General features: G+C 41.1%; 1 protein-coding gene across 1 annotated transcript; it reads left to right on the forward strand.

Moving 5' to 3' along the window:
* Positions 1–236: 236 nt before the first annotated feature.
* LOC115202671 (glutamate receptor ionotropic, kainate 1) lies at positions 237–25,182 on the forward strand. Its single transcript, XM_029766747.1, has 9 exons — positions 237–257; positions 2,238–2,351; positions 3,046–3,249; positions 4,108–4,331; positions 5,969–6,087; positions 17,106–17,323; positions 21,700–21,925; positions 22,509–22,759; positions 24,903–25,182. Exons 1-9 carry the CDS (start codon positions 237–239, stop codon positions 25,035–25,037), a joined length of 1,512 nt encoding a protein of 503 aa, XP_029622607.1. The 3' UTR covers positions 25,038–25,182.

Below are 25,182 nucleotides of genomic sequence, written 5' to 3' on the forward strand. Positions count from 1 at the left end.
AATATGGTAACTGTTAGTTAATATGGAGACTGTTAGTTAATATGGAAACTGTTAGTTAATATGGTAACTGTTAGTTAATATGGAAACTGTTAGTTAATATGGAGACTGTTAGTTAATATGGTAACTGTTAGTTAATATGGAAACTTTTATTGTAACTGTTAGTTAATATGGAAACTGTTATTGTAACTGTTAGTTAATATGGAAACTGTTAGTTAATATGGAAACTGTTAGTTAATATGGAGACTGTAATTGTAACGGTTAGTTAATATGGAAACTGTTAGTTAATATGGTAACTGTTATGTCATCTGTTTGTCATTCACACCAACAGAGTGGAGAGGGAATATATACGTAGTTAACACTGGTCTGTCTGTCTGTCTGTCTGTCTGTCTGTCTGTCTGTCTGTCTGTCTGTCTGTCTGTCTGTCTGTCTGTCTGTCTGTCTGTCTGTCTGTCTGTCTGTCTGTCTGGCTGGCTGGCTGGCTGGCTGGCTGGCTGGCTGGCTGGCTGGCTGGCTGGCTGGATGATTCATCTAAATCTCTCTATTGCTGAGAGTTGAGCTAAATCTATGTAACTATGCTCTATAGGACTTCTTACCTCTAACTGTTTAACATTATGGGAGTAGCAGCTAGGATACAGATTAAGTCCTAGTCCTAGACCAGGGGTGGACAACTCCAGTCCTCAAGGGGTCTGATTGGTGTCACAGTTTTGCCCCAGCTAACACACCTGACTCCAATAATCAAATAAAATCAAAACATTTTTTTATTTTTTTTTATAAAGCCCTTCTTACATCAGCTGATATCTCAAAGTGCTGTACAGAAACCCAGCCTAAAACCCCCCAAACAGCAAGCAATGCAGGTGTAGAAGCACGGTGGCTAGGAAAAACTCCCTAGAAAGGCCAGAACCTTAGGATGAAACCTAGAGAGGAACCAGGCTATGAGGGGTGGTCAGTCCTCTTCTGGCTGTGCCGGGTGGAGATTATAACAGAACATGGCCAAGATGTTCAAATGTTCATAAATGACCAACAATCATGATCTTCAGTTTAGAATGCAATTTGATTAATCAGCTGTGTTTGCTAGGGATGGAGAACAAGTAGGACATCAATCAGGCCCTCGAGGACTGGAGTTGCCCACCTCTAATCTAGACCATGGAGAATCTCCATCACAAACCATTTTTATTCCAGGACTGTAGGGTTAATCTGTGTCCGGGGAAACCGTCCCTTTTAAATTCTTATCTGATCGACTCTCCTTTATTACTTGTGACCTTCCCTTCCCATGCTGCTTTGAGTTGGACTCTGGGGTGTAACCCAATAGGATACTGGTAATTGGTTAACCTACGTGGGTCTATTTGAGTCCCCAATGGCACCCTATTCCCTATGAACCCTGGTCTAAAGTAGTGCACTATATAGGGAATAGGGTGCTATAGGGCTCTGGTCTAAAGTAGTGCACTATATAGGGAATAGGGTGCCATAGGACTCTGGTATAAAGTAGTGCACTATATAGGGAATAGGGAGCCATAGGGCTCTGTTCTAAAGTAGTGCACTATATAGGGAATAGGGTGCCATAGGGCTCTGTTCTAAAGTAGTGCACTATATAGGGAATAGGGTGCCATAGGGCCCTGGTCTAAAGTAGTGCACTATATAGGGAATAGGGTGCCATAGGGCTCTGGTCTAAAGTAGTGCACTATATAGGGAATAGGGTGCCATAGGGCTCTGGTATAAAGTAGTGCACTATATAGGGAATAGGGTGCCATATGGCCCTGGTCTAAAGTAGTGCACTATATAGGGAATAGGGTGCCATAGGGCTCTGGTCTAAAGTAGTGCACTATATAGGGAATAGGGTTCCATAGGGCTCTGGTCTAAAGTAGTGCACTATATAGGGAATAGGGTGCCATAGGGCTCTGGTCTAAAGTAGTGCACTATATAGGGAATAGGATGCCATAGGGTTCTGGTCTAAAGTAGTGCACTATATAGGGAATAGGGTGCCATAGGGCTCTGGTCTAAAGTAGTGCACTATATAGGGAATAGGGTGCCATAGGGCTCTGGTCTAAAGTAGTGCACTATATAGGGAATAGGGTGCCATAGGGCCCTGGTCTAAAGTAGTGCACTATATAGGGAATAGGGTGCCATAGGGCTCTGGTCTAAAGTAGTGCACTATATAGGGAATAGGGGGCCCTTTGGGATGCAGACACGTCCTTTCCTGAGTGTGAGTCTTACATTCTTACTTCATGTTTTTTATTCAGATTGCGGTGTGGAACTCCTACACAGGTTTGAACCTTACAGAGACCAGCAGGGATAAAACCAACAACGTGACCGACTCTATGGCCAACAGGACACTGATCGTAACTACTATATTGGTGAGAGGGGGAAGAGGGGAGGAGAGGGGAGGAGGGGGGGAGGAGGAGAGGAGAGAGGGAGGAGGGGAGGAGAGAGGGAGGAGGGGAGGGGAGGAGAGAGGGAGGAGAGGAGGAGAGGGGAGAAGGGAGGAGAGAGGGAGGAGGGGAGGAGAGAGGGAGGAGGGGAGGAGAGGGGAGAAGGGGGGGAGGAGGAGGAGAGGAGGAGGAGGGGAGGAGAGAGGGAGGAGGGGAGGAGAGGGGAGAAGGGGGGGAGGAGGAGAGGAGAGAGGGAGGAGGGGAGGAGAGAGGGAGGAGGGGAGGAGAGAGGGAGGAGAGGAGGAGAGAGGGAGGAGAGAGGGCAGAGGTGGAAGAGGGCAGAGAAGAGCGGAGGAGAGAGGGAATAGGGCGGGGAGGAGGGGAGAGGGGTAAGAGGGGGAAGAGGCGGGAGAGGGGAGGAGAGAGGGGGAAGAGCGGAGGAGAGAGGGAATAGGGCGGGGGAGGAGAGGGGGAAGAGGGGAGGAGGAAGAGGAGAAGGGGAAGAGAGGGGGGAGGGGAGGAAGAGAGGGGAGAGAGGAGGGGAGGAAGAGAGGGGAGAGAGGAGGGGAGGAAGAGAGGGGAGAGTAAGGAAGGAGGGAGGATGACCTTTATTACTATACTGGTGAAAGGGGCCGATATTACACAACAATATTGTCTATGCTGCCATTATTCATTACAGGAAAACCCTTATGTGATGTTTAAGAAGTCAGACAAGGAGCTGTCCGGTAACGACCGGTTTGAGGGTTACTGCCTTGACCTGCTGAAGGAGCTGTCCAACATCCTGGGGTTCACCTACGAGGTCAAACTGGTGTCTGATGGGAAGTATGGTGCACAAAACGATAAGGGGGAATGGAACGGCATGGTCCGAGAGCTCATCGACCACGTGAGTTGTCGATGAGCTTATTCATGCTGTACCAGTGTGGCCCATGTGGAATGAATGACTAGTTAGTTAGCTGTAGAATCATCGCTCTAGTAGAATCCATCACTCTAGAGGAATCCATCACTCTAGAGGAATCCATCACTCTAGTTGAATCCATCATTCTAGTGGAATCCATCACTCTAGAGGAATCCATCACTCTAGAGGAATCCATCACTCTAGTTGAATCCATCATTCTAGTGGAATCCATCACTCTAGAGGAATCCATCACTCTAGTGGAATCCATCGCTCTAGAGGAATCCATCACTCTAGAGTAATCCATCACTCTAGTAGAATCCATCACTCTAGTAGAATCCATCACTCTAGAGGAATCCATCACTCTAGTGGAATCCATCGCTCTAGAGGAATCCATCACTCTAGAGGAATCCATCACTCTAGTAGAATCCATCACTCCAGAGGAATCCATCACTCTAGAGGAATCCATCACTCTAGAGGAATCCATCGCTCTAGAGGAATCCATCACTCGTAGAATCCATCACTCTAGAGGAATCCATCACTCTAGTGGAATCCATCACTCTGGAGGAATCCATCACTCTAGTGGAATCCATCACTCTAGTAGAATCCATCACTCTAGAGGAATCCATCGTGGAAGTGATGTCACCCACTCTGAGACCTGGAAGTAGTTGATTCCGAGGCCAACTTAAACTGAGGTGAAATTAAAATGTAATGAAAATAAATTTCACCCCCTCCTCTCAGATAGCTGACCTCGCTGTAACCTCTCTGACCATCACCCCTTCCCCCTCCTCTCAGATAGCTGACCTCGCTGTAACCTCTCTGACCATCACCCCTTCCCCCTCCTCTCAGATAGCTGACCTCGCTGTAGCCCCTCTGACCATCACATATGTGAGAGAGAAGGTGATAGACTTCTCTAAGCCCTTCATGACTCTGGGAATCAGTATCCTGTACAGGAAACCCAATGGCACCAACCCCGGAGTGTTCTCCTTCCTCAACCCACTGTCTCCTGACATCTGGATGTATGTACTACTGGCCTGCACCGGAGTGAGCTGTGTTCTGTTTGTCATCGCCAGGTAAGTGATTAGGGTAAAAGGTGTAGGGGTGTAGGGTGCTGCTAGCATGTAGGGGTTAGTTAGGGATTCAGCAATTGTCATTGATAGTTAAGGGATCAACCCCAAAACCAAAGCATTTCAGACTTCAACAGCCCGACAGTCTGTGTGATCCATCCTATCCTCCAGTAGATAGGACTGTGTGATCCATCCAATCCTCCAGTAAATAGGACTGTGTGATCCATCCAATCCTCCAGTAGATAGGACTGTGTGATCCATCCAATCCTCCAGTAGATAGGACTGTGTGATCCCTCCAGTAGATAGGACTGTGTGATCCATCCTTATCCTCCAGTAGATAGGACTGTGTGATCCCTCCAGTAGATAGGACTGTGTGATCCATCCTTATCCTCCAGTAGATAGGACTGTGTGATCCATCCAATCCTCCAGTAAATAGGACTGTGTGATCCATCCAATCCTCCAGTAGATAGGACTGTGTGATCCATCCAATCCTCCAGTAGATAGGACTGTGTGATCCATCCTATCCTCCAGTAGATAGGACTGTGTGATCCATCCTTATCCTCCAGTAGATAGGACTGTGTGATCCATCCAATCCTCCAGTAGATAGGACTGTGTGATCCATCCAATCCTCCAGTAGATAGGACTGTGTGATCCATCCAATCCTCCAGTAGATGGGTGTTTAAAATGTCTGGGCAGCTGCCAGCAGTTGGCATGGGCTTTGGCATGGAGAGAGCCCACGGGGAACAGACATTGGTTTTGGTTGTTAAAAATGCTAATTAAGTTTCGCATCCCAAATGGCATCCTATTCCTTGGACGATATAGTGCACACTACTTTTGAGCAGGGCCCTATTCCCTATATAGTTCACTACTTTTGAGCAGGGCCCTATTCCCTATATAGTACACTACTTTTGAGCAGGGCCCTATTCCCTATATAGTACACTACTTTTGAGCAGGGCCCACAGGGGATCTCGGCCAGGGAATATGGTGCCGGATCTGTGTTGAGGTTGTTGAAAAGGAGAACGAGGCTATTCGATTTAATTGCAGCATTGTTAACAGAAGTTTTTTTAAATTGATTTCAGTTCAGTCTTTAACTGTGGTTCATGTTGTTGATTGTAACTAAAGTGCAGTATTTCACTATGTGCTGTGTTTCTCTCGCTCTCTCTCTCTCTCTCTCTCTCTCTCTCTCACTCTCACTCTCTCTCCCCCATCTCTCTCTCCCCCATCTCTCTCTCCCCCATCTCTCTCTCTCTCCCTTTCCCTCTCCCTCTCTCCCCCTTCCTCCCCTCTCCCTCCCCCTTCTCTCCCCCTCTATCCCCTCTCCCTCCCCCTTCTCTCCCCCTCCCTCCCCTCTCTCCTCTCCCTCCCCCTTCTCTCCCCCTCTATCCCCTCTCCCTCCCCCTTCTCTCCCCCTCCCCTCTCTCCTCTCCCTCCCCTTCTCTCCCCCTCTATCCCCTCTCCCTCCCCCTTCTCTCCCCCTCCCCTCTCTCCTCTCCCTCCCCTTCTCTCCCCCTCTATACCCTCTCCCTCCCCCTTCTCTCCCCCTCCCTCCCCTCTCTCCTTTCCCTCCCCCTTCTCTCCCCCTCTATCCCCTCTCCCTCCCCCTTCTCTCCCCCTCCCCTCTCTCCTCTCCCTCCTCCCCCAAGGTTTACTCCCTATGAGTGGTACAACCCTCACCCCTGCAACCCCTCATCAGAGTTGCTAGAGAATAATTTCACCTTACTCAATAGTTTCTGGTTTGGAGTGGGAGCTCTCATGCAGCAAGGTATTTAGGTTACAGGTCAACGTTAACACCCATCCTAGAGGCTGCTGGGCCCACTAGGTTAATAGATACTGGGTCATGGGGCCACTGAGCCGGTACTGTGGGCCGGTAAACTCCTGTTTCTACAGTAAAAACCCTACTGATACTGTAAACCCTGAACTGAGCCTTAACCTTTTAGTAACCTTTTAGTGACCTTTAGTAACCTTTTAGTGACCTTTAGTAACCTTTTAGTGACCTTTAGTAACCTTTTAGTGACCTTTAGTAACCTTTTAGTGACTTTTAGTAACCTTTTATTGACCTTTAGTAACCTTTTAGTGACTTTTAGTAACCTTTTAGTGACCTTTAGTAACCTTTTAGTGACCTTTAGTAACCTTTTAGTGACTTTTAGTAACCTTTTAGTGACCTTTAGTAACCTTTTAGTGACCTTTAGTAACCTTTTAGTGACTTTTAGTAACCTTTTAGTGACCTTTAGTAACCTTTTAGTGACCTTTAGTAACCTTTTAGTGACTGTTAGTAACCTTTTAGTGACCTTTAGTAACCTTTTGGTGACTTTTAGTAACCTTTTAGTGACTTTTAGTAACCTTTTAGTGACCTTTAGTAACCTTTTAGTGACTTTTAGTAACCTTTTAGTGACCTTTAGTAACCTTTTAGTGACCTTTAGTAACCTTTCAGTGACACCTACAGCTATAGTAATATAACACCCCCCCCTGCTCTCAACCAAACCAACATCTGAATAACATCATCATTTAGTCAATGAATAATCTAAACATCCCTAAATCTATAAATAATCTAAACATAACTAAATCTATAAATAATCTAAACATAACTAAATCTATAAATAATCTAAACATAACTAAATCTATAAATAATCTAAACATAACAAAATCTATAAATAATCTAAACATAACTAAATCTATAAATAATCTAAACATAACTAAAACTATAAATAATCTAAACATAACTAAAACTATAAATAATCTAAACATGACTAAATCTATAAAACTATAAATAATCTAAACATAACTACATCTATAAATAATCTAAATATAACTAAAACTATAAAACTATAAATAATCTAAATATAACTACATCTATAAATAATCTAAACATAACTAAATCTATAAATAATCTAAAATTAACTAAATCTATAAATAATCTAAATATAACTAAAACTATAAATAATCTAAACATAACTAAATCTAAAAAACTATAAATAATCTAAACATAACTAAATCTATAAATAATCTAAACATAACTAAATCTATAAATAATCTAAACATAACTAAATCTATAAATAATCTAAACATAACTAAATCTATAAATAATCTAAACATGACTAAATCTATAAATAATCTAAACATAACTAAATCTAGAAAACTATAAATAATCTAAACATAACTAAATCTATAATAATCTAAACATAACTAAATCTATAAATAATCTAAACATAACTAAAACTATAAATAATCTAAACATAACTAAATCTATAAATAATCTAAACATAACTAGATCTATAAATAATCTAAACATAACTAAATCTATAAATAATCTAAACATAACTAAATCTATAAATAATCTAAAATTAACTAAATCTATAAATAATCTAAATATAACTAAAACTATAAATAATCTAAACATAACTAAATCTATAAAACTATAAATAATCTAAACATAACTAAATCTATAAATAATCTAAACATAACTAAATCTATAAATAATCTAAATATAACTAAATCTATAAATAATCTAAACATAACTAAATCTATAAATAATCTAAACATAACTAAATCTATAAATAATCTAAACATGACTAAATCTATAAATAATCTAAACATAACTAAATCTAGAAAACTATAAATAATCTAAACATAACTAAATCTATAATAATCTAAACATAACTAAATCTATAAATAATCTAAACATAACTAAAACTATAAATAATCTAAACATAACTAAATCTATAAATAATCTAAACATAACTAGATCTATAAATAATCTAAACATAACTAAATCTATAAATAATCTAAACATAACTAAATCTATAAATAATCTAAACATAACTAAATCTATAAATAATCTAAACATGACTAAATCTATAAAACTATAAATAATCTAAACATAACTACATCTATAAATAATCTAAATATAACTAAAACTATAAAACTATAAATAATCTAAACATAACTAAATCTATAAATAATCTAAACATGACTAAATCTATAAATAATCTAAACATAACTAAATCTATAAATAATCTAAACATAACTAAATCTATAAATAATCTAAACATAACTAAATCTATAAATAATCTAAACATAACTAAATCTATAAATAATCTAAACATGACTAAATCTATAAATAATCTAAACATAACTAAATCTAGAAAACTATAAATAATCTAAACATAACTAAATCTATAAATCTATAAATAATCTAAACATAACTAAATCTATAAATAATCTAAACATAACTAAATCTATAAATAATCTAAACATAACTAAATCTATAAATAATCTAAACATGACTAAATCTATAAAACTATAAATAATCTAAACATAACTACATCTATAAATAATCTAAATATAAGTAAAACTATATAACTATAAATAATCTAAACATAACTAAATCTATAAATAATCTAAACATGACTAAATCTATAAATAATCTAAACATAACTAAATCTATAAATAATCTAAACATAACTAAATCTATAAATAATCTAAACATAACTAAATCTATAAATAATCTAAACATAACTAAATCTATAAATAATCTAAACATGACTAAATCTATAAATAATCTAAACATAACTAAATCTAGAAAACTATAAATAATCTAAACATAACTAAATCTATAAATCTATAAATAATCTAAACATAACTAAATCTATAAATAATCTAAACATAACTAAATCTATAAATAATCTAAACATAACTAAAACTATAAATAATCTAAACATAACTAAATCTATAAATAATCTAAACATAACTAAATCTATAAATAATCTAAACATAACTAAATCTATAAATCTATAAATAATCTAAACTTAACTAAATCTATAAATAATCTAAACATAACTAAATCTATAAATAATCTAAACATAACTAAATCTATAAATAATCTAAACATAACTAAATCTATAAATAATCTAAACATAACTAAATCTATAAATCTATAAATAATCTAAACATAACTAAATCTATAAAACTATAAATAATCTAAACATAACTAAAACTATAAATAGCTTCCTGTTTCATCCCTTCATTACAGCCTCCTGTTTCTTCCCTCAACCCTCCATTACAGATTCCTGTTTTATCCCTCAATCCTCCATTACAGCTTCCTGTTTCATTCCTCAACCCAATCCCTTAACCTCAACAAGGCTCTAGCAGGTTTTACAGTATATGCTAGGTGTGTGCGTGTGTGTTTGTGAGTGCATGCATGTCTGATTCTCTGTGTGTGCGTCCGTCCGTGTGTATGCCACCTAGCTTTGTGTACCAGTGTATAGTGTGGAGTTTACGGTGGCCTCTAGCGGTCTGTGGGATGGTGTGTGATAGTACCTCTGCCTTGGATACATGGCAGTAAACCCCACCAGACTCCTCTCTGAAATACACTATTCCTGAATTTTATTCTGAAAGCTCCCTAAAGGGTTAAATGTTTAAAGAATTGTACAAATGTTCTGGAGACATGGTAACCCTGAGGTAATGGTTTAGAGACATGGTAACCCTGAGGTAATGGTTTAGAGACATGGTAACCCTGAGGTAATGTTTTAGAGACATGGTAACCCTGAGGTAATGTTTTAGAGACATGGTAACCCTGAGGTAATGGTTTAGAGACATGGTAACCATCCTGAGGTAATGTTTTAGAGACATGGTAACCCTGAGGTAATGTTTTAGAGACATGGTAACCCTGAGGTAATGTTTTAGAGACATGGTAACCCTGAGGTAATGTTTTAGAGACATGGTAACCCTGAGGTAATGGTTTAGAGACATGGTAACCCTGAGGTAATGGTTTAGAGACATGGTAACCCTGAGGTAATGTTTTAGAGACATGGTAACCCTGAGGTAATGGTTTAGAGACATGGTAACCATCCTGAGGTAATGTTTTAGAGACATGGTAACCCTGAGGTAATGTTTTAGAGACATGGTAACCCTGAGGTAATGGTTTAGAGACATGGTAACCCTGAGGTAATGTTTTAGAGACATGGTAACCCTGAGGTAATGGTTTAGAGACATGGTAACCCTGAGGTAATGTTTTAGAGACATGGTAACCATCCTGAAGTAATGTTTTAGAGACATGGTAACCCTGAGGTGATGTTTTAGAGACATGGTAACCCTGAGGTAATGTTTTAGAGACATGGTAACCCTGAGGTAATGTTTTAGAGACATGGTAACCCTGAGGTAATGTTTTAGAGACATGGTAACCCTGAGGTAATGGTTTAGAGACATGGTAACCCTGAGGTAATGGTTTAGAGACATGGTAACCCTGAGGTAATGGTTTAGAGACATGGTAACCCTGAGGTAATGTTTTTGAGACATGGTAACCATCCTGAGGTGGTAACCATCCTGAGGTAATGTTTTAGAGACATGGTAACCCTGAGGTAATGTTTTAGAGACATGGTAACCCTGAGGTGATGTTTTAGAGACATGGTAACCCTGAGGTAATGTTTTAGAGACATGGTAACCATCCTGAAGTAATGTTTTAGAGACATGGTAACCATCCTGAGGTAATGTTTTAGAGACATGGTAACCCTGAGGTAATGTTTTAGAGACATGGTAACCCTGAGGTGATGTTTTAGAGACATGGTAACCCTGAGGTAATGTTTTAGAGACATGGTAACCCTGAGGTAATGTTTTAGAGACATGGTAACCCTGAGGTAATGTTTTAGAGACATGGTAACCCTGAGGTAATGTTTTAGAGACATGGTAACCCTGAGGTAATGTTTTAGAGACATGGTAACCCTGAGGTAATGTTCTGGAGACATGGTAACCCTGAGGTAATGTTTTAGAGACATGGTAACCCTGAGGTAATGTTTTAGAGACATGGTAACCCTGAGGTAATGGTTTAGAGACATGGTAACCATCCTGAGGTAATGTTTTAGAGACATGGTAACCCTGAGGTAATGTTTTAGAGACATGGTAACCCTGAGGTAATGGTTTAGAGACATGGTAACCCTGAGGTAATGTTTTAGAGACATGGTAACCCTGAGGTAATGGTTTAGAGACATGGTAACCCTGAGGTAATGTTTTAGAGACATGGTAACCATCCTGAAGTAATGTTTTAGAGACATGGTAACCCTGAGGTGATGTTTTAGAGACATGGTAACCCTGAGGTAATGTTTTAGAGACATGGTAACCCTGAGGTAATGGTTTAGAGACATGGTAACCATCCTGAGGTAATGTTTTAGAGACATGGTAACCCTGAGGTAATGTTTTAGAGACATGGTAACCCTGAGGTAATGTTTTAGAGACATGGTAACCCTGAGGTAATGTTTTAGAGACATGGTAACCCTGAGGTAATGTTTTAGAGACATGGTAACCCTGAGGTAATGGTTTAGAGACATGGTAACCCTGAGGTAATGGTTTAGAGACATGGTAACCCTGAGGTAATGGTTTAGAGACATGGTAACCCTGAGGTAATGTTTTTGAGACATGGTAACCATCCTGAGGTAATGTTTTAGAGACATGGTAACCATCCTGAGGTAATGTTTTAGAGACATGGTAACCCTGAGGTAATGTTTTAGAGACATGGTAACCCTGAGGTGATGTTTTAGAGACATGGTAACCCTGAGGTAATGTTTTAGAGACATGGTAACCATCCTGAAGTAATGTTTTAGAGACATGGTAACCATCCTGAGGTAATGTTTTAGAGACATGGTAACCCTGAGGTAATGTTTTAGAGACATGGTAACCCTGAGGTGATGTTTTAGAGACATGGTAACCCTGAGGTAATGTTTTAGAGACATGGTAACCCTGAGGTAATGTTTTAGAGACATGGTAACCCTGAGGTAATGTTTTAGAGACATGGTAACCCTGAGGTAATGTTTTAGAGACATGGTAACCCTGAGGTAATGTTTTAGAGACATGGTAACCCTGAGGTAATGGTTTAGAGACATGGTAACCCTGAGGTGATGTTTTAGAGACATGGTAACCCTGAGGTAATGTTTTAGAGACATGGTAACCCTGAGGTAATGTTTTAGAGACATGGTAACCCTGAGGTAATGTTTTAGAGACATGGTAACCCTGAGGTAATGGTTTAGAGACATGGTAACCCTGAGGTAATGTTCTGGAGACATGGTTACCTTTTTTGTTTGTGTTTGTGGTTTGTTGTTGTGTTTTCCCCTTTTTGTTTTGTTGTGGTCTCTGGGTATTTATCTCTCTTGCCATCTGTCTCTGTCTCCCTGACCTCTCTCATTCTCTCTCTCTCTCTCTGTCTCTGTCTCTGTGTGAGGTTTCACTATGGAACAGAAACAACTGTCATGGAATTGACAAACCTCTCTTGCGCAATATCTACTTTTTACTTTTTGTTTTTATGGTTGCTATTCTCACAGTCTCTTCAACATGCACATGACTTAACTAGAAGACAGTGGAGCCAGATGACAAAGAGCACCTGTTATTAGACTAGTGAGGTATAGACTGAGTAGTACAGAGAGAGGTTGGTAGAAGAGAAGTTACACACCTCCGTAAGCAGAGATAAACGTTGCTGCTCAGCTCAGCTCCACACACACACACACACACACACACACACACACACACACCTCCGTAAGCAGAGATAAACGTTGCTGCTCAGCCCTCTTTGACAGCTTTATATTAATGTGATCTATCACAGCCCTCGGAGTCCCTCTCCTCCTCCTCTCCTCATCTCTCTCTGTTTCTCTCTCTCTCTCTCTCACACACACACACACACACACACACACACACACACACACACACACACACACACACACACACGCGTATAAGTAACCTTGTGGGGAGACACAATTCAGTCCCATTCAAAATCCTATTTTCCCTAACCTTAACCCAAAAAACCCTAAACCTAACCCTAGCTCCTAACCCCTAGCTCCTAACCCTAGTTCTAACCTTAACTTTAAACCCCTAGAAATAGCATTTGACCTTGTGGGGATTAACAAAATTGTTTGTTTACTATTCTTAGTAAACAAGCAATATAGTTAAACACGTCCACACAATCACACACACACACACCGCTACACACACACACACACACACATACCGCTACACACACACAAACACACACACACACATACCGCTACACACACACAAACACTGCTTCACACACACACACCCTCTCTCTTGTGACACACAACTCAAAAAACACAGACAGTATCTCTGTCTCTCTCTCTATTTCTCTCTCTCTCACACACACACACACACACACACACACACACACACACACACACACACACACACACACACACACACACACACACACACACACACACACACACACACACACACACACACAGTGCAGTGGTTGACATTCAGTCTATATCACTCAGACACACAGACCCCTTGCAGCTCCCCCATGCACCTTCCATCACTACTAGACTACAGTAAACTCCAACAGTATTGGGACGATGAAACATTTGTTGTTGTTCTTTTGGTTCTGTACTCCAGTACTTTGGATTTGAAATATTACAATGACTATGGAGGTTAAAGTACAGACTGACAGCTTTAATATGAAGGTGTCTCCCCATTTTAGGGGGCCAAAAGTAATAGGTCAAATTCACTTATGTGTATTAAAGTAGTTAAAAGTGTAGTATTCGGTTCCATATTCCAAACACACAACGACGACATCAAGCTGGTGACTCTACAAACTGGTTGGATGCATCTGCTATTTGTTTTGGTTGTTTCAGATGATCTTGTTCCCAATAGAAATGAATAGTAAATAATCTATTGTGTCATTAGGAGTCACTTTAATTGTAAATAAGAACAGAATGTGTTTCTAAACACTTATTTGTGAATAATGATGCTACAGATGCACAAATATCATACCCCCCCCAAAAAAATGCTAACCTCTCCTTTTATTGTAATGGTGAGAGGTTAGCATGTCTTGGGGGTATGATATAAAATGCTAACCTCCCCTGTTATTGTAATGGTGAGAGGTTAGCATGTCTTGGGGGTATGATATAAAATGCTAACCTCCCCTGTTATTGTAATGGTGAGAGGTTAACATGTCTTGGGGGCATGATATAAAATGCTAACCTCCCCTGTTATTGTAATGGTGAGAGGTTAGCATGTCTTGGGGGTATGATATAAAATGCTAACCTCTCCTTGTATTGTAATGGTGAGAGGTTAGCATGTCTTGGGGGTATGATATAAAATGCTAACCTCTCCTTGTATTGTAATGGTGAGAGGTTAGCATGTCTTGGGGGTATGATGTGTAATGGTGAGAGATTAGCATGTCTTGGGGTTATGATGTGTGTGTGTAATGGTGAGAGGTTAGCATGTCTTAGGGGTTATGATATTTGTGCGTCAAATATTCTTACTCATCATTCATTCATGATCAATAATAATGTTAGCATCCACATTAGTGTAAAAGTGTTTAGAAACATATCCTATCCAAAATACATTATTTACCATAAATTTCTATTGGGAACAAGATCATCTGAAACACAACCAAAACAAACAGCAGATGCATCCAACCAGTTTGTAGAGTCACCAGGTTGATGTCGTCATTGTGTGCTTGGAATATGGAACCAAATCAACCGTGAAGCACGGGGGTGGCAGCATCATGTTGTGGGGGTGCTTTGCTGCAGGAGGGACTGGTGCACTTCACAAAATAGATGGCATCATGAGGCAGGAAAATTATGTGGATATATTGAAGCAACATCTCAAGAAATCAGTCAGGAAGTTAAAGCTTGGTCACAAATGGGTCTCCAAATGGTCAATGACCCCAATCATAATTCAAAAGTTGTGGCAAATTGGCTTAAGGACAACAAAGTCAAGGTATTGGAGTGGCCATCACAAAGCCCTGACCTCAATCCCATAGAAAATTTGTGGCCAGAACTGAAAAAGCGTGTGTGAGCAAGGAGGCCTACAAACCTGACTCAGTTACACCAGCTCAATCAGGAGGAATGGACCAAAATTCACCCAACTTATTGTGGGAAGCTTGTGGAAGGCTACCTGAAACGTTTGACCCAAGTTAAACAATTTAAAGGCAATGCTACCAAATACTAATTGAGTGTTTTTAAACTTCTGACCCACTGGGAATGTGATGAAAGAAATAAAAGCTGAAATAAATCATTCTCTCTACTATTATTCAGACATTTCACATTCTTAAAATAAAGTGGTGATCCTAACTGACCTAAGACAGGGGATTTTTACTAGGATGAAATGTCAGGAATTGTGAAAAACTGAGTTTAAATGTATTTGGCGAAAGGTGTATGTAAACTTCCAACTTCAACTGTAACTTTTGATTACTATAATACACATATAAGAGAATTTAACCCAATATATGTACAAAAAGTGCTGTAATTGTGATGAAAATAACCTCAAATTAAAACTGACAGTCTGTACTTTAACCTCATAGTCATTGTATCATTTCAAATCCAAAGTGCTGGAGTACAGAGCCAAAACAACAACAAATCGTGTCACGGTCCCAACATTTTTGGAGCTCACTGTATATGATTAAAACTCACGTCTTTATAGAAGTGGGTTTGAGAGTCAACACATTTTTTACGAGCTGCTGTGTGTGTGTGTGTGTGTGTGTGTGTGTGTGTGTGAGAGAGAGAGAGAGAGTGAGTTGTGCTGAATTCAGAATTTTGGAATTGACTCCCATTCAATTAAAATGTAATTGGCCACACCCTACAGGATGTAATGTTTGAGTGACAGGAAATATAATTCAATTCAGTGCAATGGAAGATTATGGATATACTGACAAGATACTTGCCTCTCCACACTAACAATAGGAGTCGTCCACAAATCGACATGGCGGACTGTCTAGCTCCCCGCCTATCCTGTCTTTGGATTGGTGGATACATCTAATTCTTTTAAAACATTTTTTTTTAAATATTTGAACGTTGACGTCAACTGCCTGTATTCAATGGAGAGAGATGCTATGCTGCTAGCCTCATGTCATGAATATGCATAGCCATCTCCAGACAACTCCAATATAAAGTATTTTTTCTCAAAGTTGCCAGGATGTCACCTGTCCAACTTATCAGTAAACTTCTATTCCAGCAAATTCTTTACCACTTCCTCTCTGGTGCAAAGGAATTCCACCCAGTCATAGAGTTTATTGAATCTGACAGATCACACTTCCAGATACCAATGTGCAGTATGTATATAATAACATGTTTGATGTTTTATGTACAAGATGTACTGTATATTTGTATAGACTACACCTAAAATACAATAGAAGAGGCGTTTGAATTTCATTGAATTGAAATCCATTTCCTTTCATTCAAATTGCATTCTCAATTAAATTCTGAATTGAGCACAACCCTGTCTATTTGTGTGTGTGTGTGTGTGTGTTTGTACCTAGCTTCTCTGCATATGGTCGCTCTCTCTTTTGTTGTCTTTTCTCTTTCTCTCTCTCTCTCTCTCTCTCTCTTTCTCCCTCTCTCTCTCCTTCTCTCTCTCTCCCTCTCTCTCCTTCCCGCTCTCTCTCTCCCTCTTCCCTCCCTCTCTCTCTCCCTCTCCTTCCTTCCCTCCCTCTCTCTCCTTCTCTCCCTCTCTCTCTCTCTCGCCTTCCCTCTCTCTCCTTCCCTCTCTCTCCCTCTTCTTCCCTCTCTCTCTCTCTCTCTCTCTCTCTCTTCTTCCCTCCCTCTCTCTCCCTCTCCTTCCCTCCCTCTCTCTCTCCCTCTCCTTCCCTCTCTCTTTCTCCCTCTCTCCCTCTCCTTCCCTCCCTCTCTCTCTCCGTCCTTCCCTCCCTATCCATCTCCCTCTCTCTCCTTCTCTTCCCTCCCTCCCTCTCTCCCTTTCCTTCCCTCCCTCCCTCTCTCCCTCTCCTTCCCTCCCTCTGTACCTATAACCATCTCCCCCCTGCCTGCTGTCTCTACTCAGGGTCAGAGTTGATGCCTAAGGCCTACTCCACCCGTATAGTAGGAGGTATCTGGTGGTTCTTCACCTTGATCATCATCTCCTCTTACACGGCCAACCTGGCTGCCTTCCTCACCGTGGAGAGGATGGACGCTCCCATCGACTCCGCTGACGACCTGGCTAAACAGACCCGTATAGAATACGGATCAGTCAGGGACGGGTCTACCATGACCTTCTTCAAGGTGAGAAAGAGAGGCTGACATTTTTCCTCTTTTTACATTTCTTTAGTTGTTTATGAAGGAACTTTAGTTTTAACCAGAGATTTAGAGTGTATTTACTGGCCACACGCATAGAGCTGTGTATTAATTCACACTGTGTGATCTGTTAGTTTACCAATAATTAGTTAGTTTACCAATAATAATAATAATAACTAACCTTCTGTTAGTTTACCAATAATATTTCCAGATCCCTTTTGATTTTTTAAAATGTATTTATTTAATTTCACCTTTTATTTAATCAGGTAGGTCAGTCGAGAACAAGTTTTCATTTCCAACTGCGACCTGGCCAAGATAAAGCAAAGCAGTGCGACACAAAACAACAACACAAACATACAGTCAATAATACAGTAGAAAAATCTATGTACAGTGTGTGCAAATGTAGTAAGGTTAGGCAATAAATAGGCCATAGTGGCAAAATAATTACAATTTAGCAATTAACACTGGAGTGATAGATGTGCAGGAGATGATGTGCAGGTAGAGATACTGGGGTGCAAAAAAAATTAAAATAACAATATGGGGATGAAGTAGTTGGATGTGCTATTTACAGATGGGCTGTGTACAGGTACAGTGATCGGTAAACTGCTCTGTCAGCTGATGTTTAAATTAGATTAAAGGCCCCATCTCTGCATCTCTCTGTAGTTTCTACCCTAACCCAACTCTACTGTGTTCTCATATTTAACATCTGTCCCGCACAGTCGTCCTATTTCCCAAGTAAAAAATATCAATTTGAATGAAACCAAAACATCACCCATAATATTTGTACGCTATTAAAACGCTCATAATTTAAGAAATTTTTTAACACTTTTCTCTCATCTCTCTTAATGAACTATCGGGAAGCCTGAAAGAACAGGCTGAGTGGGCGGAGAGTTTATATTCATGAAGTCACTTTGACTGACAGCTCTTTGAAAAGATCATTGTGGTGGTTGCCAGGTAACAAGGTAAACAATGAGTCACGTGTCATTCTGAGTCTCGACCCGTTTTTTTTATTTTTTTTCTGCCAAATGCTCTCATGGTCAACAGAGCTAATCATGGACTGGTGGATAATCAGACAAACAGCAGAAATACACCATTTTAAATTCTATTGTTTTTGTAGCTAATTCATACTTTGAACTGGTTTCATACAAATATCATCCAATTTCATTAAAAAAACATGATCGGTTCGGGACCTTGGACCTATTCCACGATGTTCTGTTATTTATTTTTACATTTTTTATTTTTCACCTTTATTTAACCAGGTAGGCAAGTTGAGAACAAATTCTCATTTACAACTGCGACCTGGCCAAGATAAAGCAAAGCAGTTTGACACATATAACAACACAGAGTTACACATGGAGTAAAACAAAACATACAGTCAATAATACAGTAGAAAAATAAGTCTATATACAATGTGAGCAAATGAGGTGAGATAAGGGAGGTAAAGGCAATAAAAAGGCCATGGTGGCGAAGTAAATACAATATAGCAAGTAAAACACTGGAATGGTAGATTTGTAGTAGAAGAAAGTGCAAAGTAGAAATAGAAATAATGGGGTGCAAAGGAACAAAATACATAAATACAGTAGGGGAAGAGGTATTTGTTTGTTATATTTGTTATCTTCATACCTCATCCAGCATAGCCATTATAGTTATTATAATTTCTATTTTATTTAACCTTTATTTAACCTTTATTTAACCTTTATTTAACTAGGCAAGTCAGTTAAGAACAAATTCTTATTTACAATGACGGCCTACTGGGGAAAAGTGGGTTAACTGCCTTGTTCAGGGGCAGAATGACAGACTTTTACCTTGTCAGCTCGGAGATTCGATCTAGCAACCTTATCCCGGTATACAGCCTCAATTCGTCGTGGCATGGACTCTATAGGGTGTCGAAAGCTTTCCACAGGGACTCTGGCCCCATGTTGACTCTAAGTTGTGTCCAGTTGGCTGGATGTCCTTTGGGTGGTGGACCATTCTTGATTCACACGGGAAACTGTTGAGTGTGAAAAACCCAACAACGTTGCAATTCTTGACACAAACCGGTGCACCTGGCACCTTCTACCATATCCCGTTTAAAGGCACTTAAGTATTTTGTCTTGCCCATTCTGCCTCAATGGCATACATACATAATCTATGTTTCAAGGCTTAAAAATCCTTCTTTAACCTGTCTCCTCCCCTTCATCTACACTGATTTTGAAGTGGATTTAACAAGTGACATCAATAAGGGATCATAGCTTTCACCTGGTCAGTCTGTGTCATGGAAAGAGCAGGTGTTCTTAATGTTTTGTCCACTCTGTATAGCAAGACCCATAAAACATTGTGCTTAGCCTTGTGTGCGTCATTGTACAATGTGTGTGTGAGTGTTAGATAACCTGTGAGGTTCCTCCAACTCTCCACCCCATGGCAGTGTGTTGTGTGGCCCAGCGTGGTTGATCCGGGTGGGGCTTTATCCCTCAGATTGCAGCGTCTGATTACTCCTCCATGGATGGGAGGGAACAGGGCTGTGGAGGGACACAACAAAATTTGAAACATCGGGAGATTTAGCACACAGCTGTCCTGTTTCCTCTCACAGGGAGACACACAAACACACACACACATAAACACACACACAAACACACACATAAACACACACACATAAACACACACACACACACAGATATAAACACAGGACAGACACAGACAGACGGAGGGACACAGACAGAGAGGGAAGGACACAGACAGAGAGGGAAGGACACAGACAGAGAGGGAAGGACACAGACCGAGAGGGAAGGACACAGACCGAGAGGGAAGGACACAGACAGAGAGGGAAGGACACAGACAGAGAGGGAAGGACACAGACAGAGAGGGAAGGACACAGACAGAGAGGGATGGACACAGACAGAGAGGGAAGGACACAGACAGAGAGGGATGAACATAGACCGAGAGGGAAGGACACAGACAGAGAGGGAAGGACACAGACAGAGAGGGAAGGACACAGACAGAGAGGGAAGGACACAGACAGAGAGGGATGGACACAGACCGAGAGGGAAGGACACAGACAGAGAGGGAAGGACACAGACAGAGAGGGAAGGACACAGACAGAGAGGGAAGTACACAGACAGAGAGGGAAGGACACAGACAGACACAATCAACGGGACCTCAGCCACCCTGGGACTCACAGCGGGAGGGAGTTACTATCAGACACAACAAGCTTGATGTTTATTATCTAAAGATGAACTGAACAGAAACAACAGATGGATCTGTGTCTTCATGTCATTTAATATTTCTGGCACAAGAACTTCAGTGCTTCTTTATCAGGTAACAATACATAGTAATAATGTTTTATACACATTGTATACACTTACACTATCGTTCAAAAGTTTGGGGTCACTTAGAAATGTCCTTGTTTTTGAAAGAAAAGTTTTTTAAAAATTGTCCATTAAAATAACATCAAATTGATCGGAAATACAGTGTAGACATTGTTAATGTTGTAAATGACTATTGTAGCTGGAAACGGCAGATTTTTTTTTAATGGTATATCTCCATCGGCGTACAGAGGCCCATTATCAGCAACCATCACTCCTGTGTTCCAATGGCACGTTGTGTTAGCTAATCCAAGTTTATCATTTTAAAATGCTAATTAATCATTAGAAAACCCTTTTGCAATTATGTTAGCACAGCTGAAAACTGTTGTCCTGATTAAGGAAGCAATAAAACTGGCCTTCTTTAGACTAGTTGAGTATCTGGAGCATCAGCATGTGTGGGTTCCATTACAGGCTCAAAATGGCCAGAAACAAAGAACTTTCTTCTGAAACTCGTCAGTCTATTCTTGTTCTGAGAAATGAAGGCTATTCCATGTGAGAATTTGCCAAGAAACTAAAGATCTCGTACAACGCTGTGAACTACCCCCTTCACAGAACAACACAAACTGGCTCTAACCAGAATAGAAAGGACTTGGAGGCCCCGGTGCACAACTGAGCAAGAGGACAAGTACATTAGTGTCTAGCTTGAGAAATAGATGCCTCACAAGTCCTCAACTGGCAGCTTCATTAAATAGTACCCACAAAACACCAGTCTCAACGTCAACAGTGAAGAGGCGACTCCGGGGATGCTGGCCTTCTAGGCAGAGTTGCAAAGAAAAAGCTATATCTCAGACTGGCCAATAAGAAGAAAATATTTAAGATGGGCAAAAGAACACAGACACTGGACAGAGGAACTCTGCCTAGAAGGCCAGCATCCCGGAGTCGCCTCTTCACTGTTGACGTTGAGACTGGTGTTTTGCAGGTACTATTTAATGAAGCTGACAGTTGAGCACTTGTGAGCCGTCTGTTTCTTAAACTAGACACTCAAATGTAATTGTCCTCTTGCTTGTTGTTGTTGTCCATTAGAAATCTAAGATCTCCACCTATGAGAAGATGTGGGCGTTTATGAGCAGCAGGAAGAACACAGCTCTGGTGAAGAACAACAGAGAGGGGATCACTAGGGTCCTGACCACAGACTACGCTATGTTGATGGAGTCTACCAGCATAGAGTACATCAGTCAGAGGAACTGTAACCTCACGCAGATAGGAGGACTCATAGACTCCAAGGGCTACGGAGTGGGCACACCAATAGGTAAGAGTCGTCTTCTACTTTTTCTTGTTGTTGTTCTTCTTGTTGTTCTTTTTCTTGTTGTTCTTCTTATTGTTGTTGTTTTTCTTCTTCTTCTTGTTGTTCTTCTTCTTTCTGTTGTTCTTGTTGTTGTTGTTCTTCTTCTTGTTGTTGTTGTTCTTGTTGTTCTTCTTTCTGTTGTTCTTCTTGTTGTTGTTCTTGTTGTTGTTGTTGTTCTTCTTCTTCTTGTTGTTGTTGTTCTTCTTTCTGTTGTTCTTCTTGTTGTTCTTCTTCTTGTTGTTCTTCTTCTTGTTGTTGTTGTTCTTCTTCTTCTTGTTGTTGTTGTTGTTCCTCTTGTTCTTCTTCTTTCTGTTGTTTTTCTTTCTGTTGTTCTTCTTGTTGTCGTTGTTGTTCTTCTTGCTGTTGTTGTTCTTCTTGTTGTTCTTCTTCTTGTTGTTCTTCTTCTTGTTGTTGTTGTTGTTCTTCTTCTTCTTCCATATGTAGAACTGAAAAAACGTCTGTTTGAAGACTGCAACCTTGTGCAGAATAATAGAGGGCCTAATCTCCTCCTCTCAACTTCCTTCTCTCTTCTCCTGTCATACCCCAGGCTCCCCTTACAGAGACAAGGTGACTATCGCCATCCTGCAGCTGCAGGAAGAAGGGAAGCTCCACATGATGAAGGAGAAATGGTGGAGAGGGAACGGTTGTCCCGAGGAGGACAACAAAGAAGCCAGCGCGTTGGGCGTGGAGAACATTGGTGGTATCTTCATCGTCCTGGCGGCCGGACTCGTCCTGTCTGTGTTCGTAGCCATCGGAGAGTTCATCTACAAGGCCAGGAAGAACTCTGACATAGAGGAGGTGAGTGAAGAGGAATCTATTTCTCTGCTGACTGAGTTATGGATCTGGAGGAGAGAGGAGCACCTCCAACAGGACTGGATGTGTTACTGCAGCATGGAGAGGAGGTGGAGGGGAGGAGAAGTGCTTTGGTTCTATAGATATCAGATACATGAACAACTTATAGTTGCAGATATGTTTTCTCAACAGGTAACATTATTGAATATAAGGAGGGACGTTGCTATAACATCAACCCTGTAAGACACTGGTATTACAGTATCAACACAAACATAGTTATTAAGTAATCAAGACTTTGTTTTCAGTTTACGAATTTGGCAAACCTTCATCTTATATGGCACCCTATTCCCTATATAGTGCACTACTTTAGACCAGAGCCCTATGGCACCCTATTCCCTATATAGTGCACTACTTTAGACCAGAGCCCTATGGCACCCTATTCCCTATATAGTGCACTACTTTAGACCAGAGCCCTATGGCACCCTATTCTAAAAGTAGTGCACTACTTTAGACCAGAGCCCTATGGCACCCTATTCTAAAAGTAGTGCACTATATAGGGAATAGGGTCCCATAGGGACTGTGCATGACTAATTTTCTAATTTCCCCTTTTTGTTATTTCTGTTTGTTTTCCGTCTCTATTTCCGCCATGCCTATCCCCCGTCCGCCCCACCTATAATCCATCATGCTTGCCCTAACCCTAACCCACCTATAACCCATCATGCTTACCCTAACCCTAACCCACCTATAACCCATCATGCTTACCCTAACCCACCTATAACCCATCATGCTTACCCTAACCCACCTATAACCCATCATGCTTGCCCTAACCCTAACCCACCTATAACCCATCATGCTTACCCTAACCCACCTATAACCCATCATGCTTACCCTAACCCACCTATAACCCATCATGCTTGCCCTAACCCTAACCCACCTATAACCCATCATGCTTACCCTAACCCACCTATAACCCATCATGCTTACCCTAACCCACCTATAACCCATCATGCTTGCCCTAACCCTAACCCACCTATAACCCATCATGCTTACCCTAACCCACCTATAACCCATCATGCTTACCCTAACCCACCTATAACCCATCATGCTTGCCCTAACCCTAACCCACCTATAACCCATCATGCCTGCCCTAACCCACCTATAACCCATCATGCCTGCCCTAACCCACCTATAACCCATCATGCTTACCCTAACCCACCTATAACCCATCATGCTTGCCCTAACCCACCTATAACCCATCATGCCTGCCCTAACCCACCTATAACCCATCATGCCTGCCCTAACCCACCTATAACCCATCATGCTTGCCCTAACCCTAACCCACCTATAACCCATCATGCCTGCCCTAACCCACCTATAACCCATCATGCTTGCCCTAACCCTAACCCACCTATAACCCATCATGCCTAACCCTAACCCACCTATAACCCATCATGCTTGCCCTAACCCTAACCTACCTATAACCCATCATGCCTGCCCTAACCCACCTATAACCCATCATGCCTGCCCTAACCCACCTATAACCCATCATGCCTAACCCTAACCCACCTATAACCCATCATGCTTGCCCTAACCCACCTATAACCCATCATGCCTAACCCTAACCCACCTATAACCCACCTATAACCCATCATGCTTGCCCTAACCCTAACCCACCTATAACCCATCATGCCTAACCCTAACCCACCTATAACCCATCATGCTTGCCCTAACCCTAACCTACCTATAACCCATCATGCCTGCCCTAACCCACCTATAACCCATCATGCCTGCCCTAACCCACCTATAACCCATCATGCCTAACCCTAACCCACCTATAACCCATCATGCTTGCCCTAACCCTAACCCACCTATAACCCATCATGCCTGCCCTAACCCACCTATAACCCATCATGCTTGCCCTAACCCTAACCCACCTATAACCCATCATGCCTAACCCTAACCCACCTATAACCCATCATGCTTGCCCTAACCCACCTATAACCCATCATGCCTAACCCTAACCCACCTATAACCCATCATGCCTAACCCTAACCTACCTATAACCCATCATGCTTGCCCTAACCCTAACCCACCTATAACCCATCATGCCTAACCCTAACCTACCTATAACCCACCTATAAACCATCAGGCCTTTTGTTTCTTCTACGGGGTTCAGTCCCGTCAGTTCCAGCGTCGTGACAGCGCCTCCTCCTCCTCTGCCACCTCTCTGTCCACTGACCTGGAGAGCGGTCGGCTGCTGGGGGACGATGACGACATAGAGTAGCCTCCCCCAGCCCTGCCCAGGCTAGCCTCCGCCACACACACCGCTAGAAGTTTAGGTTCGTAACACACGTCCGCCCCACTGTCTGACTGTCTTCGTGACCTATGACCTGTAGTCAAGTCCTGTTTTTTTAGTTCCCCTGTTTGAG

This window comes from Salmo trutta, chromosome 12 (genome assembly GCF_901001165.1).
Source record: "Salmo trutta chromosome 12, fSalTru1.1, whole genome shotgun sequence".
Classification (NCBI taxonomy): Eukaryota; Metazoa; Chordata; class Actinopteri; order Salmoniformes; family Salmonidae; genus Salmo; species Salmo trutta.